The sequence below is a fragment of the Osmerus mordax genome, chromosome 8 (genome assembly GCF_038355195.1).
Source record: "Osmerus mordax isolate fOsmMor3 chromosome 8, fOsmMor3.pri, whole genome shotgun sequence".
In the NCBI taxonomy this organism is placed as follows: Eukaryota; Metazoa; Chordata; class Actinopteri; order Osmeriformes; family Osmeridae; genus Osmerus; species Osmerus mordax.
In genome coordinates, this window is record NC_090057.1 from 4299071 (window position 1) to 4317044 (window position 17974).

Below are 17974 nucleotides of genomic sequence, written 5' to 3' on the forward strand. Positions count from 1 at the left end.
CACACACACTAAGGCCCTGTCCTTTGGACCCTAGGTCTCCATAGTATGGCCAAGCATTCTCATTGTGTTATAATCACAGCATCCTGTTTGTGACCTAGTGACATCAGTTCCTGTTTCCTCTCTGATTAAAAAATGCAGAACATGCCTGTGCAGGCCAACTGCTTTCTCACGCATCTCTTCCAGTGTACTGCTCCTGCTAACATGGATTCCTCAGCCAGTCAGGAAACAACCACAAAACAAGCAACGGGAGAGACAAACGTCTCAATCAAGTCTATTTACACTGTTATGAAATAAGGAAATGTGTGGATTGATGTCACGGCTTGGGAATGAAGAATGCGGAAAACACACTTATACCCGTGTGTTTTGTATTTTGTATAGTTGGGTGTGCTAGCCTTCGTCAAGGCGCAAAGTTCCTTTTTAAGGTTTAGGCAGGATATATTTGTTGTGGTAAAAAGTGAAGGTAATGGTGCCACAACTAGCTAGCCAGTCACAAACGTCACTAACATCAAAATGTCACGAAATTACCGATAGTACATCAGTTCAGTTAGCTTCAGATAGATAGCTAGTCTAGCTAAAAGTCTAGCTGCAAATAGTCAGCTGCAGAAACGTCACAAGTACGGGCCATGATGTTAGCATTGTGTAGCTAGCTATGTTTCCAGGCTGTGATACCAAGACCCAGTGTTTTCGCCCTTCGTACTGGTTAGCTCTAGCAATCCAACACAGCAGTAGGCTAGTTAGTTCAGCTACAAGTTACTTACCGGTCCGAGGGTCAGGTCTGATGATCATAAGTCCTGTAGAGCAATCGATGTCAATCAATATCTGATAGATTGGAGTGGATAACACTAAAAGCGAAACGCAGTTGTCCATACTTACAACGCGGATAGCCGGTCACATGACCCCGAGTCTTCAGACAGTGAAGTCGTTATGGACACTAGATGACGCTCCTTGGTTTGGAGGTGAAATTGTAACACACCTCACAATTTCCACAGAAATGGTACCCTTTCTAGTTCTAGATAGATGCAATCACCATCAACCGTTGAGATAATATTCACAAAATATTTTAGTTTTTACAAGTTAAACGTTTTTCAGCAACAGGATCTCAATTAGAATGTAGGTTTAAAAAATAAGAAACACCTGTGCATTGCACCCAACAAGTGAATTTGCATCCTTCTCACCATACAAGGTTTTCTTATTAATTAACACTAGGGGTCAGTAAATAGCCCAAACACTGGTCAGCACAGTTAAAAAACTGGACAGAGGTACCATGTCCACCGACTGATTACAGAATTCTTCAGTTCTATTTTTGGATTTCACTCATGTGCACACTAGGATCAGTGGTAGGCTTTATGAGATGGGCATTAAACTATCTGGCGTGACTGGGTTATATGACGCCAAGCAGAACAGGGGTTATGCACCATGTAGATCCTAAGAAGCTTATGTAAACACTTCTTGTCAACATCTTATCATACCAGCTAATGCCACTATTTATAGATCATCTTGTATTACTTATGGATGAGGCTTGAACTTAGCACAGATGCTGTAGAAAAACAGCTCTAGGACTGGGCTTGCAGGAAAGAGGATTGTATATTTTGAAATGACATACTAGCATATCTGACAGCACGTGTCAGGGCAAGTTTCAAGTATAACATGTGGTGGACATGCATAGCTCCACATGGGTTAGATGAGGGGGAGGGAAGAGGGGAGGAACATCCAGATGAAGGGAGAGGTCTTGCGAGACTTCTGGATTCACAAGATCACGGCCGTGCATGAATCCCTCTTGCCCAGCTTCAAGTTATTTGTTTGTACTCAAACCACAGTGGTGCTGACCAATCAGCCACTTTAGGATCTACTGGCAGCTATGGGTGTGGTCGAAGTTAGCTCATGATGGATGGCGATAGACCGATGGTTCATCCAATCACCTGGCAAGTGTATGTATTTTTTAAGACGCCTGCCCTTTTCCAAAGAAGTTTCCATGGATGACTTCCCAGATGGTTGCGTGTACCAAACCATCTGGAAAGTCAAATTAGAGCAAATGAATGGGAGCTGAAAAACATGACATGGTTGTTTGTGCCACTGGATCTTTGAACTTTCACTGCATCACACACGTAACAAATGTTGCTTTGAACAAAAAATAATAGCCTAAATTAACACAGGCAGATATGCACCACACTTTATCTAGTACGCTGTACATGTGCACTCACACAAATACAATAAGTCACACTATATACTTTTTATGCAACTTACACAAATTAACTTTTGGTTTGAGATGAATCATCTGGTGGAATATTATGATTACTTGTAGACAACACTTTAATACACACATCAAAAGGCACGAAACACCACCTTCAGACAAGTTGTGTTGTTATTTTCAAGGGAAGATTCAAGGGTCAGATTCAGACTGCCCTTATCCTTTCCTGAGTCTGATGCAATGACTCCGGCCGTTGCTTGAAATGCTGAAGCAGGTTGCATCAGCCAACTGCAATAATGATATGCAACATTCCAAAGAGCGACAACAGGCTTATCCAATCACATATCCTGTCTATGGGAGTGACGTTTTTTAAACGAATCCCTATCAAGAAAAGGCGTGATGATTGATTGGTTTTAAGCCAATAAAATATCACATTTGGTCGTAAATTGCCGCCTATTTTGGCGCACCATAGGTGGATTGGACAGATGGCTTGGACACCAACCTTCTCTCAAATGCCATTGGTCAGAAACGCAGTCATTGAGACACACCTATTTATGCTGGTAGCTACAAAAACGAAACAACATCCACGCCATTTCACCTAGGAAGAACGGAGAAACGTCTGGGAACCTTCTGCTTGTCAAAACATTTCTCAAGGAACGATCCATTTTTGATAATCGTCTATTTTAGACTGTATTGTAACCACTAAGACTATTTTTACCGTCTGGCTAAATAGCTAGCCAGACAGCTTGTTTACCGTTTGTTTAGAAAACGTAAAGGCTAGTAGCCATGGATTTTTAATTCAAGTATGCGGCAGCACTAAGGCATCGGTATGCATCTTGCAAGGCAAAACAGACTCCGTAATTCCACCTTCACAACTGCTAAGCAGTTGGGCTCAAATACCGTTCGCGGTATATCGGTGAGCCAACCTATACCGCTTCTCCTTGACCGACGGAAGCTAATATTAGCCGGCTAATTAGCCTAGCTGCTCAACCTTACATTAAACCTCATCAAAATTCACTACCAATACACTTGAACGTCATCATCAATATCAGTCAAAATGAAACCTCAAGACATCCTTGCTGGTAAGACTAGCTTATGGATCTTCGGTTATGGGTCATTGGTGTGGAAGCCTGACTTCAAATACAAGAGAAGCAAGGTCGGCTACATCCAAGGCTACAAGAGACGTTTCTGGCACGGAGACAACTTCCATCGTGGAAATGATGAGCTGGTAAGATGTCGTGTATACAGTGTATCAGGTTCATTACTGGTTTACTGCCACGTTGCGTTAGTCAAAACCCTTGACGTAAACCATTTCTCTCTGCCTCCCTTGCAGCCCGGAAGAGTGGTGACGCTCATTGAAGAGGATGACGTAAGTGGAACTTTGATAGTGGCATATATGCTGTGGGGAATTTCAGCTTGAAACGTAGAAGTGGGGGAACATTGTAGCTTCCAGGAACATGTATACTAAATGATGGTGTTGCACAGAAATTCTGTTTATTTTTGAGTCTAACCAGCAGCTCGTTCCTTTCCCATGACAGGCATCCACTTGGGGTGTGGCCTTTGAGGTGACTGGCACTCAGGTGGAAGAGTCACTCAAATACCTCAATGTGCGAGAGGCAGTTTGCGGCGGGTATGTCACCAAAGCTGTGGAGTTTGTCCCTGATGGAGAAAATGAGGAGCCCGTCCAGGCTCTAGTGTATATCGCCACCCCCGACAACCCCCTCTACCTGGGGCCAGCCAGCCCTGAGGTGATAGGGTCCCAGATAGCCATGTCCCAGGGCAAGACCGGCCACAACCTAGAGTACCTCCTCCGCCTGGCAGAGTTCATGAGGATGAGCTGCCCCCACGTTGAAGATCATCACCTGTTCTCCATCGAGGCGGCCGCCATGGCCCTAGTGCCGTACCTGTTAGGGGCTCAGTAATCTGTACCCTTCTGTCTCTCTACTGGAAACCTCTGCGTTTTAAAATACACACCAACATACACGTTGCCATCACTCACTTGTTGAAACCATAAAATGAGGTTTAATTGTCCTTGTGTTGTGTATTTGTGACACCTGTGCTTAGTGACACCTGTGCTTAGTGACACCTGTGCTTAGTGACACCTGTGCTTAGTGACACCTGTGCTTAGTGACACCTGTGCTTAATGATAGCTATACAAACAAAGCGGTACAAAGGGAAGCATGATTTTCTTTTTTTACGAGATGGTTGGGATTTTTTTTTTTTTAAGTATACAATCGTGATTACTTGTGCAATATTGTATGGTCAACCTCATGGAGATGTTTTGTGGATTAGTTGTTGGAATTTATACATATTACTGCTCACTAATGTACCCCCCCAATCGGATGCATTAATGGTTAATATTTGCAGTTGCCATCTCGTCCATTTCTTACCCACTGGTCACAATCTGGTGTCACTTCCTCTATCGTGGCTGTGAAGTGTCCTGCACTTCTGTGTACACCTTTGTTATAAAAGGTTGTATTTGGCATGGTTTTCATCTGTAACAGTAAATCCCAATAAAAGGTTAAAAAAAAAAAGTTCAGTTTTGAATTGTTTTCTCCTTATGAGAACAGTAAGGCTTGATGGTAGCAGTTCTGAAGGTGGTAAAGACTTGGGGTACAGATCATTTAGTTGATGCAGTGCTCTCTCACATACACTAGTCCCCCAACCACAAAACAGGTGGCGCGTTAGTATGAGCTGAATGTAAACAAGAACATGTGTCGGCCAGGGACGGCATTGCCGGCCAATCATAAACACGGGCAGGTGTCACCTAGCTTCAGTTCTCCACACCTCAGGTTACTGGCCGTGGACTCCCCATTAGGTCATAGTCACATGTTGATGGCCTGTGACAACACACCTAGAGTCCTGACACGTCATTGGCTGGAGCCGGCTACACTCCTCCCACTCAGCGCCGACCTCCAACTTCACAGGTCTCTGATTGGCCGGGGTACTGCTACCCTTTGACGGGACTCAAGTCAGATGTTTTCTAGGAACACATTCTTATGTAAGTTGTTGCCGGGGGCGACACGGGCCAAGGAAGTCCTGTGTTTATGATCTACCCCATCCAGGTGTCAAAGGTCAACAGGAAGGACATGTTGAAGCCTATATAAAGCACACAAAAAGACACAGCTCAATTATAGGTCCCGTTGCCACTTTTAAGTGTGAAAAATAAGCACAAGCTAAGGTTCAAAGATGTTGTTCAAATGTTGTGTTGTTTCCAGGGGTGGTTGTGCATAAACAAGAAATACAGTCTGAAGTTTGCCTTGGAGAATGAATTTTGCAATTCAGCGATTCAGTATGTAATCTACACTGGTCTGCAGTGGTAGTGTACTGTACATCACTCAAACAACAACACACTGATTTAGCAGTATTTTAATTGGCTTTTCCTGTTAGTAAAATGACCGTTTTTTTTTCCATATGTACACATGACCTATAAAAATAGACAAGCAAACTGGGGAGAAATAAGGAAAATGTCCCCCCTTAATACTATTTACACCAACAGAACAACACCATTAACCATCACAATGTCCAACACAAAACAAACTCATATATATATATATATATATAGTATGTGTAGTGCTAATTTCAGAACGCTGATGTGAACCATATCCAAAATATCAATGTCACAAAATAACGATGCAGACTTTCAGACAGAAAGTATAATTATTTTCTCTTCAAATAAAAATGGCTTCAATACAATTTACAATTTCAACAATTGTCATATATTACCCATTTTAACTTAAGCATTGTACAATCCAAACATTCTAAGTCTGAGAGGACTTATATTTTCACAAACAGATCAGAATCACATTTTTATAAACAGTGCTTTTATCTTGCAATCAATTTACCACAAAATATCCCAAATCTTCCATTTATTTCTCTCGGTTCTCAAAATATATTATTCTGCCTTTATTTCTGACTGTGCTGGGAAATACGTCATAGAGAAAATGTTTTTATTCAAATATGCCATATTGGTATGGATGGGTATTCTCTCTCTTCATACAAAAATAAGAGCTATATTACAAAAGCAGTCCTGTTTTAGTCATTTGGTATGCATTCACATTTTGTTGAAATTCCGTACAGACCAACCATAACGCATTGAACATCTTTATGGAACAATTAAATAATCTTAGCATTCATTTTCCTAAAATCAGAGGCGTTTCAACAGAAAAAATGGCTCAGTGCACGTGGAGAATCCACCTTTGGCTGACTCCATTGGAGAGCACAAGGTTATGAAGCCCTTATAAACACGGTGTTTAGGTTTGATGTAATATCACAACAATCATACAAATCAAAGAGTTTCATCTCACAAACATGTAAAAAGCCTTCGAAATACTCTGTCACAACCCAAACAGTCAAGGCAGGTTTTGTCCAATGACAACAGGTCTGTGGTTGGTGGTGAGATGAGGATGTGTGTGTGTGTGTGATGTACTCTGTCTTCTGGGTTAGCATGGTTCTTCAGTGTGAAACAGGTCTCTCTCTGCTGAGGGGAACAGAGACAGGTCATGGAGGGGTCACAGTGGGAGAAGGTCAGTGCAGTAGCTGATGTCACTTTGAGAACTGACACTGTAAAGAGAGGCCTGGATCCGTTGGACGTGTGTGTGTGTGTGTGTGTGTGTGTGTGTGTGTGTGTGTGTGCTATCGAGCCCCAGGCCCCCCCGGTCCCTTGCCCTTACGGCCTGAGCTGTGGTTGCCGTGGCGGTGGCCGTGGGCCATGTGTTTCTGGGGGCTGGAGGTCACAGCGCCCCCTTTGCCCTGGGGGGAGGAACTGCTGCTGGGGGTGAAGGCCGGGGCGGTCCCAGACCTGCCCAGGGACGGCTGCAGGGGACTGGCTGCAGCAAGCCCCGCTGACGAGTGGGGAGGAAGAGGAGATCAAAATAAACATCCGTACCAGCCAGTGTGAGTGAGTTGCCTGCTCTGTCAATCCAGCTCAAACTAGACACCCTGCTGATGGTTTAGACATGAAACCAGCACCGCAACAAGGCTTCCACCCTGCGTGTAAACACCGGGGTTACCACTGTGTGTGTGTGTGCGCGGAGTGTTTACCTTTTGACACGCTGTAACCGTAGGCAGCGTATGCTGCTGCTGACGCTGCCGCCGCCCCTGCCATCGCTCCTGCCATGGCAGCTGCACTGCCCGCCGTCGACTTGCGGCCACGCCCCTTCCCTGCCGACTTGGCCCCGCCCCCAGAACCTTTGGGCCGCCCTCGACTCCGCCCAGTCCGGCCCCTTCCTGGGCTCGATGTGTCTGGGGCTGAAACACCTGCGGAGGACAGAGGAATGAGTCAGGCAGGGTACTGGAGAGGGACAGGGGGATGTGGGGTGACGGGTGGGGTAGATCTCTGGTCTTTTCATTTCCTGTTTCTCCCGGGACCTGCGACAGAGCCCGGGGTGGCGGGCGTGTCTCCCCTCTCACCGTTCATGTTGTCGGAGACGGAGCCGGACAGCGAGGCGGGGGAGTTGGTGGCCCGCGAGGGCGGTGCCGAGGACACGGGGTCGTCCACGATGACCAGCATGTCACTGCTGCTCTCGTCTGCGTCCGGGTCGGGGGGCAGGGACCCCGGCAGCAGCTCGCTGCTCAGAGAGATCTGCTCAGGGACACGGGCACACACAGAGACACAGGCCTGGGGGTCAGCACCACGAGGGGAGGGGGCCACACAGGGGGGCACAGGGGGGTCGTATAGGGGTCGGGCGGCAGAGTGGGGTCGTAGAGGGGTCGGGGGTTAAATGTTAGGGTCCGAGGGGGGAGAAGTGGAAGAAGGGTGCAGGTGCAGGAGTGGTGAGAGAGAGAGAGAGGAGAACATGGAGAAGTAGGAAAGAATAACGTAAGTGTCAAGTTGGATGAGGTAAATGCAGGCAAGACTGGTTGAATGAAAGACTCCCACCTCCCTCTTTTCCTTTGTCATGCTATCCCTCCCTCCTCCCTCCCTCCCCCTTTCCCTCCTCCTCCTTTCCCTCCTCCCCCTTTCCCTCCTCCTCCTTTCCATCCTCCCCCTTTCCATCCTCCCCCTTTCCATCCTCCCCCCCTCCCCCCCCTCTCTCCCTCACCTCGCTGAAAGGGCTGGGCATGGCAGAGTCCATGTCCACACTGATGAAAGAGTCCTCTCCGTCAGCAGACAGGTTGGAGTTGTCAGCGGAGGGGGCGCAGGGCATGACCAGGGTCCCCTCCTTCCTCCTCTTAGGCTCGCACTCGTCATCCTTCTTCCTCTGGAGGGAGGGGGGTGGTAGGTGGGGGGGGGGGGGGGAACGGAAGCAGTCAAACATCAGAGTCCAGTGTCTCGGACCAGGTGGCTGGTGTAAAAACAGGTGAGGTCGATCCCCTCTGTTTACACTGCTTCTGGAACAGTGTTCAGAGAGTTGAACCTGAACACTTGAATTTACTCCTGGGTTAGTGAAGTGAATCTAACTGAATTCCAAGGGGGAGATGAGGGTACCTTCTCAGCGTACTTCTCCCTCTTCCTCTTCCTGTCCTTCACCTTGCTGCTCTCCTCCTGCTGCCTCTTCTCCTCCTGCCTCACACGCACTGACACACACACACACACCACAGCCAGTCAGGGCACAGCCAGGCCACCACACAGCCTATAACAGCCAGAGAAACCTCTTCAGAGGGGCCAATAAGGAAGTGTGCACGTGAGGTCATCCACTCACGTTTCTTCTCCAGCTCGACGTCGTCGAGCAGCAAGCTAACCACCTCTTTGGGCTTGAGGGTGTCTGGTTTGAAGTTTCCTCCTGAGATGACCATTCTCTGGATCTGAAGGAAGGAACACTGGGTCACCGCATAGCACCTGGAAACCACGTGTGTGTGTCTGTGTGTTGCCGTGAGTGTGTGTGTTGCCGTGAGTGTGTGTTGTGAGAGTGTGTGTTGCCTTGAGTGTGTGTGTTGTCGTGAGAGTGTGTGTGTGTGTCTCTGACCTCGCTCTTCTCCTTGGCGCGCTGCAGGATCCTCTCCTCGATGCTGCCCTGGCAGATCATGCGGTAGACGGTCACCTGCTTGGTCTGGCCCAGCCGGTGGGCCCGGTCCATGGCCTGCTGGTCCACCGTGGGGTTCCAGTCGCTGTCGTAGAAGATCACCTGGCAGGGGAGAGGAGCGCTGGTCAGGCCGGGCTGGTCAGGCCAGGCTGGTCAAGCCGGGCTGGCCCTGCTAACACAGCACCTCAACGTGCTCCCTGCAGGTGTGTTTGTGTTGTACAGGTGTGAAGAGACTTACGGTGTCTGCAGCAGTCAGGTTGATGCCCAGGCCTCCCGCCCTCGTGCTCAGCAGGAACACAAAGATGTCCGTCCTGCATGGGGGAGGGGGGGAGAGAGAGAGAGGGAGAGATAGAGAGAGAGGGAAAGAGAGAGAGAAACAGAGAGAGAGGGAAAAAAAATTGAGAGAGGGAAAGAGAGGGCGGTGGGGGGGCAAAGACAGAGACAGAATGGAAAAAAGGTCAAGTACAGTAAAAGCTCTTTGTATCAGAGCCAAGCCCTACACAGTTCATAGCCAGGGACGTTTGAATACAGTAAGTAAGTAAGTAAGTAAGTAAGACTTTATTTATATAGCACATTTCATACAAGAATTGTAGCTCAAGGTGCTTTACATAAAATCAATAAAAACAATAAGACAAGTGATAAACAATTCAAACTAAAATAAAAATCCCAATAAGATCTCTGTTCAAGAGAGAAAACAACTTTAAAAGTAGGAAAACCAGCACATAGTTCTGAACACGCTCTGTCCTCCATCAGGCCCAGAGCAGCACCGGCCCGTGGAGGCTCTGCTAATGCAAACCAGAACACACACACACACGTCAGACCAAGCCCTCGCTGCTGACTGACAGCACCGCAGGGAAGGGATGATTTACTGGCGGCCGTGTTCTGAAAACATACACACATCTAAACAGACACTCACTGACACACACACTGACACACACACACTCTCGCCCCCTCCTTTAGGGGGGCTGTCTGTGTACCCACCGGCTCTGGAAGTCAGCCACCATGTCTCTGCGCTCCGAGATCTTGGAGGATCCGTCCAGACGCATGTAGGTGTGCTTACGGTACACCATGTACTCCTGGAGAGGAGGGAGGGGGGGAGGGAGGGAGGGAGGGAGGGGAGGGGAGGGGAAGAGAAGAGAAGAAGGAAAGGAGGAAAGGAGGGAGGAAGGAATGAGAAACAGAAAATAAGGATCAGTTTACAGGATATTTCCCTGACGACTGCCCATGAGGCGTTTCTCCTGGACAGATCCTGAGGTTTCACCTCTTCTCTAGCTGGGACACAAATGTTCTCAAAGCATCCAGAGGGTCACGTAGACCAGAGATGTTTAGAGGACTGTTAGTTTCAACTGCACCCATCCAGGTCCCAAGCAGGGACTGAAACTGGATCTGTGTTTCTCAACCTCTGGTGGAGGAGCCGGTCCCACTGCTTAGTGAACCTGACTGTGTCTATCTGTTCCCCCGACACTCGTCAACAGTGACTCCCTGTGGAGGACATCCCAACAGGCCTGTCACTGATGCAGTGGGAGATGGAAAACAGAGGCATTCAAAGAGCTTATCTGGGACTAATCACCTTGTCAGTTTGGAAGCCAGAATCGAGCTTGAAATCAGATGATCCAGATGATGTTGAGAAACGCAACACGTACTATACTCTCCCTTCTGCCAACAGAGGTGATTCAAACAACCTCCATCACGTCTCACACACACCCTACCTCCCTCCTTCCCCTCCTCCCATCACCTAACTCCCCTGGCCCCCCCACACCCCTCTGTGCCACCCAGACAGCCAGACTCCGAGCCTGCCTGCCTGCCCCAGCCCTCCTCTTCTCCTGGTGACTGGCTCTGGTCCCAGCGCTACATCTGCTCCCACTGAAGGCTCCGTTAGGAACATTAGCCTGGCATGCGTGTGTGTGTGCAAGGACCATATTAGGATCATTAGCCTGCTGCCTGCCTGCAACTAACAAGCCTAACCCTAAACCATGTCTTCGATGGACCCCAGGGGCATGAAGAGATCTGACTGACTCATCTAGATCACATATCTGTCACCGATGTACCCGGATCTCATCACAGCCAGCAGAGCACCCATCAGGCTCTGCCCCCCTACTTGACCTCCTCCACCTCCTCCGTCAGTACTCCCCCCCCCCCCCCCCATCTCCCCCACCAGGAGGGTCTCCATAATGCTAGCCAGTTGCCAGTGGCAACATCGGACCTCTCTCTGAATTCGGGCCTGGAGTGCATTTCCCTGCACTCACAAGCATCTGGGACCACGATGGGTTAAGACCATCGAGCATAAATGTTACAACAGGTCTAAATGGACCGTACATATATGTCAGCAGCCCAAAGCTGTTGTAATATTTTGTGTATGGACAAGCACTTTGGGGAGACGACTCCAAGCCAGCATTCACTCTGAATATTGCTGACACTCCCCGCTGACCCGCAAGACCGTTCAGAGTTCTGGAAGACATAACAGTAACTGCTTCTCTTCCTATGGAGTAACCAGAAGCAGACTTGACTGTGCAAATCTCGACAAAGTCCTGTCTTTAATCTGTGTAAATTGCAGAGGTCTTTTCCTTCCTGTATGCTTATTATCCTGGGCCAGCCATGAGCCAGCCATCAGCTAGCACTGGCATGACTGTGCTGTAATGTAACACTGCAGACAGCTAGCACTGGCATGACTGGCGTGGAGATAGGTAAACCCCTCTTGCCGTTAACGAAAGCCAACCGCATTATTGGTCGTCAGATTGCCTGGGGCTCGCAGATCAATCAGTGACGTCACCGTGGGAGGCGGGAGCAGGGAGGGTTAATGACAGAGATTATCATTGGGCGCTCTGCGGCGCGGCGAGGAGGTAGCTGGGAAATCAACCCCGGCTGGAGCACGCTCATGCTAAACCAGCACCGTGTGTGTGTGTGTGTGTGTGTGTGTGTGTGTGTGTGTGAGCACAGAACATAGGGAGGAGAATACTGGAAACAGACTGGCAGAATTAAAACAAATTATAATAATGAAATAAAGATGTTGAATCTTGAACCCATGAATGTTGTTAGGAGTTGATCATAGAAAGCCGGTCTCTCCTGTCTCCTTAGTGACTAAGGGGACGGAGCAGGCCGGTCTCTCTGGTCTCTTTAGTGACTGAGGGGACGGAGCAGGCCGGTCTCTCTGGTCTCCTTAGTGACTAAGGGGACGGAGCAGGACAGGCTGTAGGATGGAAGCCTAGTCACACAACCCAGAGTATTACACAACAGAGATCCTGGTTGAGGGAAAAATCCCGAGCACACTTAGTAACCCTCCACTAGCCTCCCTAACAGTGGGTGTGGCACAGTCCCATTGAAGCCAGACTCCGGTGTGTTCTCATTATGTGAGCCATCAACACAGGCATGCTGTTCCCAGAGCCAGACGCTACCACCCCACGCTGCCTCAAGCATTCCGTGGTTCTCCATACACACAGGAAGAACAGGAAGTCACCTGGGCAGGTTCCCTCTGATCCGCCTTGGAACCTCCGCCATGATGACAGGTCGGGGGAGGAATTCCCGTGTGACGTCACGGAAGAATCTTTCAGAGCGTAGGTGGTGTTTGTGTCAACTCACGGAGCAACAATGCCGATGTTGCTGGGGGCTGCCTGAGTGCCATTGTTGTTGTAAAGGGCTGCTAGAAGCAGGCTGCCAGTTCCCACGCCTGGCTTTCAGCTCAGCCACAGTCCACACGGAGGAAAACATACCCAGCCTTTGTGAACACTCTCTCCCTCCCTCTCTCACTCTATGGGTACGTTGTTCTCCCTTCACCTCCGTTCCTCCATTTTCCTCCCGACACCAAGATCCCATGCCACTCCCATCCCCCTTTCTCCTCCCCTACCTCGCCCTCTCTCCTCCTTTCTCCCCCTTGTTCCCCCATCTGGCAGCCTCGCCTGCAGATGAGGCCCCTCTAATGACCCTGACCTGGTAATTAGTCTCTTAATGTGCTTGCTAACGAGACCCCACGCTGTTTAGAGGCTGTGGGTCTTGACACCCTCTAGTGGAGACAGAGCTCCACAGTTCCACACGGACAAACTGACACCCCAACACAACACCCCTAACAGACAACCAGACCAGAGATCCACCAGCAGACAAGCAGGAGTGTTGAGTGTGTCCGGTCAGAGGAGATACTGCTGTGCTGTCTCGACGATGTGCGCGCGTGTGAGTGTGTGTGTGAGAACGTCTCACCTCCAGCAGGTCGATCATGCGGGTCATCTGGGAGTAGATGAGGACTCGGTGTCCCTGGGCCTTCAGCCTGCACAGCAGCACGTCCAGGGTGTGCAGCTTCCCGCTGTCCGTGATCAGGGTCTCCTTGTCTGGAACACATGGGCAGGGCGGACACAACGTCAGCATTCACATCCAGTCCACTTTCAGGGAACCACAACACCGCTCTGCAACGTGTGAGCTACAGTGATAATCCAACAGTCACAGACTTCTTTTTATTCACTTAGAATTGACATTTTTGCGGCTGTTTTCCCCTCATGACGGGGGCTGTTCCCTCATGACACCCACGCCAGTCCAAAGAGCCTGCGTTTATCCGAACATGAGAAGGGTGGTTATTACGAAATAGAAAACCCAGTTCATCAGGATCAAAGACGATTATCTGTCACCTAATCAATGAGAGTCCTCCCTAAGCCGTGATAGAGCCTGGTAAAGACCAATGTAAATCAGCTTTGGGATCAATCCCTGCTAACTCCATCCCTGGTGGCCAACATGACCCCTTACGCAAAGAGAGCCCCACCCTCTCTGCTCCTCTACATAGGCTGGATGACAAGGAAGGGACGAGGTCCCAGACAATGTGTTACTCAGGAAGCCCTCATTATGAGGGGAGGGCTGAGGGTACACTAATCTGATCTCAGTTCAGTGATTACGAGGCTCACCCTCCATCCCCAGCTGATGAGGTATTAACGTCATTTGTCACCGTAGGACAAAGGGGGAAGGGGTTGTATCTGCCATCGATCCAGCAACGAGGTCACCATGGTGGCTGACCCCCGGGTCACGACCCTGACAGAGAACCAGAGAACGGGGTCAGGGGCAGGGGGAGTCCCGAAGGGGAGGCTGGCTGTTCTGCCCCTCTGGTTCTAAAGCACTGGTTCCCAGGCTAGAGAACATATTGTAGTGTCTCGAATCGGGTGAGCAAAACTATTTTCTACCTCAGACTTGAGCTGAGAATACCACAAAAAAAATCTAAAATCAAAAACCCTCACCATACAATTTAGAACAATAATAATAATAAAACATTTAGACGTTTTGAAGTAGGACCACTTCACGTACAATACAGATATTAACATTATCAACCTCTAGATCTGCAGCCAAATGCACTACTGCTGAGCTATTACCACACCAGATATTAGCTGTTTGGAAGCTCTGTTATAGAGCAAATCCCACCAGATCAACTCAAACAACTGTTAGCTGCCATGCTAATGTGTACCCAGGCTGAACCCCGACCTCTGACCCCGAGGGGTCGGCTGGTGACCCTGGTGAGGTGTTAAAGAGAAACTAATGGAACAGATGAAGGGTGAACACTCCAGGAAGGGGTCACTGTGGTACGAGATTTACAAATCCATTCTGACCTGGTCAAACACAGGAGTATGCTGCACATGTCAGGATGAGGGAGAATGAAGGAGGGAGAGAGAGCGGGAGGTAGGGAGAGAAGGAAGGAGGGAGAGCAGGAGGTAGGGAGAGAAGGAAAGAGGGGGGAGAGCGGGAGGTAGAGAGAGAAGGAAAGAGGGAGGGAGAGAGCGGGAGGTAGGGAGAGAAGAGGGAGGGGAAAGTTGGGAGATGAAGATAAAGGAGAAGGAACAGAAGGGGAGCACAGACAGAGGACGGGAGTGCAGTATGGAAAGAGAGGGAGAGGCAGATGGAGGGGAAGGTCTGCAGTGAGGACAGTTAACTCGCAGCGATGAAGTCTCCGCTTGAAGCATCAGTCATGTGACCACGGTGCCACCCACCAGTGTGTGTGTCTCTCTCGACGGAGGCCCCTGAGGAACCAAATAACCCACAATCACAGACCTGTAATTGGCTGTGGCGTCAGAGAGAGAGAGAGAGAAGTGGAAAGGAGGAGAGCAGGGTGGGTGGGTAGAGAGAGAGAGAGAGAGAGAGAGAGAGAGAGAGAGAGAGAGAGAGAGAGCGAGCGAGAGAGATGGGACGGTGGTGTTTATCTGTGGTTGCTGTTGTGGTACGGAGTTGACAGGCCTCTTCGCTGTGGTGCCAGCCCGGCCCTGGCAGAGCCACAGACATGTACACCAGCCCCACACACACCTAAATATAAGAGCATATTTTGGCACAGATGCAGAAGCTCTCTGAGACTCAGCGTTTCTGCCCACAGTCAAGGCAGCAGTCTGCTCGCTGGTGTACCAGCATTCACAAACCTCGGTGTGATATCCTCCTGCTGGTCCTATTTGGTACTAGCTAGGTACTCCAGTAGCTCACTGAGTAAGAGCATGTACCACTAAGGCTAAGGCCTAACTAATGGGTTAGGGGCATGGGTTCGAATCCCCTCTTCTCTCTCCCTGCATTCCTATCTCTAACACTCTAAAAAATTAAAGCTGAAAAAATATCTTTGGATGAGGCTGAGAACATTTAGTGTCTCAGCCCCAAGGAGGACACCCTGGGGTGCCTTGCTTTGCGTGGAGGCAGGCCGCCACATTGACTCTGCCGACAGAGGCAGCACGAGGCAGCAGCGACCCCTCTCCAGCTCCACAGCACATGATGCCGTCGCTTCTTAAAATTGAGGTTTCAAGCGAGTGAACTGAAAGCAGTTATATATAATATATATAATTAGGATATAGATTTTTATTTTTGAGAGACCTTAGATGGTCCGCTTCATTCCTCCAAGTTTGGCTCATGTAATAAGATACATATGTTTGCAGAGTGAAGAATCATGAGGCTAGTCGTAAAGTTGAACAAATTGGTTCCACAGAGCCAACCCACACAAAACCCAAATATAGAAGGGTTAAGAGGGATTAAACGAATAGTTTATGAAACGAAACTCGCCTTATGGAGACGTAAAAAATGGGTCTTTGTAGGATCACCAATCAAAGTTCAGGGTTTGTTTACTCTGGTTACAGCAACAACAGGAGTGGTTGATGATCCCAGAACAAAACCAGTCATGTTAGACCTCCAGGTCTAGCACAGTGCTGCAGTACACTGTAGGCGCCCTAACTAGCCCTCCACAGTCACACAGCACCCCCACCTCGGCACGGCAGACTCCAAATGTGGCTCGCTTTAACACCGTGGTTTCCATGGAGACCCAGATCGAGCTTCACCACCTGCCATGCCACTCCTTCACCCCCGCCCCCACCCATCCCCCCGTGTCCCTCACACCGACCCCACCCTCTCCTGCTGGTGGATTATACTCCCCCCCCCCCCCCCCCCAAAGCCACACACCCACCCACCTGCACCCTCATCCAGTACACCCCCCTCACTCTAGCCCCGCCCCTCCCCGAGCAGTGTAATCCAATCCCTGTAGGCCAGAGCAGGGGGCTGACCCGGGTCTGACCCAATTAAAAGCCTGCTGTCACTGAGCCCTGGGCCAGCTAATTATCCCAGGCCTGCTGCCTGGCGCCCGCTTACTCCAACTCCGCTGCTAATTTCATTAATACTCCCTCCACTCTCCCCCTTTCACTGCTGCTCTGTCTGCACAAGTGGTGTAGAGAGAGAGGGGGGGGGGGAGAGAGAGAGAGAGATGGAGGGATTGAGGAGAGCAAAAGTGGTAGAGGGTGTGTGAGACAGGGCAGGAAGGGGCTGATGGAGGGACAGGGGGTAGAGAGAGAAATGGAGAGAGACAGACAGAGTGAGATAATGATGGATATATATATATATATATATATATCCATCAGCTCGATCAGGCCTACATGACTCAGAGCGAAAGAGCCCAATGACAGGGGATAATCTTCTGGTTAGGACTGCTGATGCCTGGGTGTTTAACACACACTCAAGCCAAGGAATTTTGGCAAACGCAGAGAAGAGTAAACTATCTTAAAGCCCCTGTGTGTACGTGTGTGTGTGTGTGTGTGTGTGTGTGTGTGTGTTAGACAGCAGCTCCTCTGAGCTCAGAGTCAGTGTGTTTTGAGGGAAGCTCTCCACAGCGGGTCCCACCGCAGAGAGAGACTAAGTCCTGGGCGCCGTGGACGCTGTCATGAAGATAGATTACACTCTGCGGCGGTCTGGCCTCGCACACACCCCACGACCCAGTACGAACACTGGCTCTCACAGACCGGGAGGGGAAGGCAAACTCAACCCAATGATGGGTGCTGTCGCCTCCTTCAGGACGCATACGGTACTGCAGCGTGAGATCCTCCCGCTTCCCGAGCGCCTAAAAAAATATCACACCAACCACATGGAGCTATGGTTGCAAAGCGGACGGCATGTTTCCTACCCCGGGCGGAGCCCCCCCAGGTAAAGGAACCCCTCCAGGAGTGTTGTGGGGGTACCAGACAGTGAGCGGTGACGTGGCAGCGTTCTCCGTGTGGCCTGTCTGGGCTGGTCTCTGTCTGGGCTGGTCTCTGTCTGGGCTGGTCTCTGTCTGGGCTGGTCTCTGTCTGGGCTGGTCTCTGTCTGGGCTGGTCTCTGTCTGGGCTGGTCTCTGTCTGGGCTGGTCTCTGTCTGGGCTGGTCTCTGTCTGGGCTGGTCTCTGTCTGGGCTGGTCTCTGTCTGGGCTGGTCTCTGTCTGGGCTGGTCTCTGTCTGGGCTGGTCTCTGTCTGGGCTGGTCTCTGTCTGGGCTGGTCTCTGTCTGGGCTGGTCTCTGTCTGGGCTGGTCTCTGCCCCTCTATCAGAAGGCTGGGACACTTCCTGCCATTTTGCTGGAGAGCAGGAATT

The 17974-nt window shown here is 49.8% G+C and overlaps 2 protein-coding genes across 4 annotated transcripts in view; one reads left to right on the plus strand and one right to left on the minus strand.

Annotated features, from left to right (window-relative positions):
• The first annotated feature begins 2786 nt into the window (after nt 1–2786).
• chac1 (ChaC, cation transport regulator homolog 1 (E. coli)) lies at nt 2787–4219 on the plus strand. The gene is made up of 3 exons (XM_067241248.1): nt 2787–3416; nt 3522–3557; nt 3727–4219. Exons 1-3 carry the CDS (start codon nt 3246–3248, stop codon nt 4108–4110), a joined length of 591 nt encoding a protein of 196 aa, XP_067097349.1. The 5' UTR covers nt 2787–3245; the 3' UTR covers nt 4111–4219.
• Nucleotides 4220–5542: 1323 nt separating this feature from the next.
• Nucleotides 5543–17974, minus strand: part of ino80 (INO80 complex ATPase subunit) — a 29157-nt gene continuing 16725 nt past the window's right edge. Inside the window, exons 28-38 of one of the 3 annotated variants that reach the window (XM_067241246.1) lie at nt 13342–13469; nt 10135–10229; nt 9392–9464; nt 9097–9255; nt 8833–8935; nt 8619–8707; nt 8233–8391; nt 7601–7808; nt 7232–7447; nt 6862–7032; nt 5543–6665 (exon numbers count right to left, since the gene is read on the minus strand). In XM_067241246.1, coding sequence (XP_067097347.1) covers nt 6631–6665; nt 6862–7032; nt 7232–7447; nt 7601–7808; nt 8233–8391; nt 8619–8707; nt 8833–8935; nt 9097–9255; nt 9392–9464; nt 10135–10229; nt 13342–13469 — 1436 coding nt within the window. In that variant the 3' untranslated portion in view covers nt 5543–6630. Of the gene's footprint in view, nt 6669–6812; nt 7033–7231; nt 7448–7600; nt 7809–8232; nt 8392–8618; nt 8708–8832; nt 8936–9096; nt 9256–9391; nt 9465–10134; nt 10230–13341; nt 13470–17974 lie in introns of those variants that run through there. The other 2 variants (XM_067241245.1, XM_067241247.1) reach the window with 2 other exon arrangements.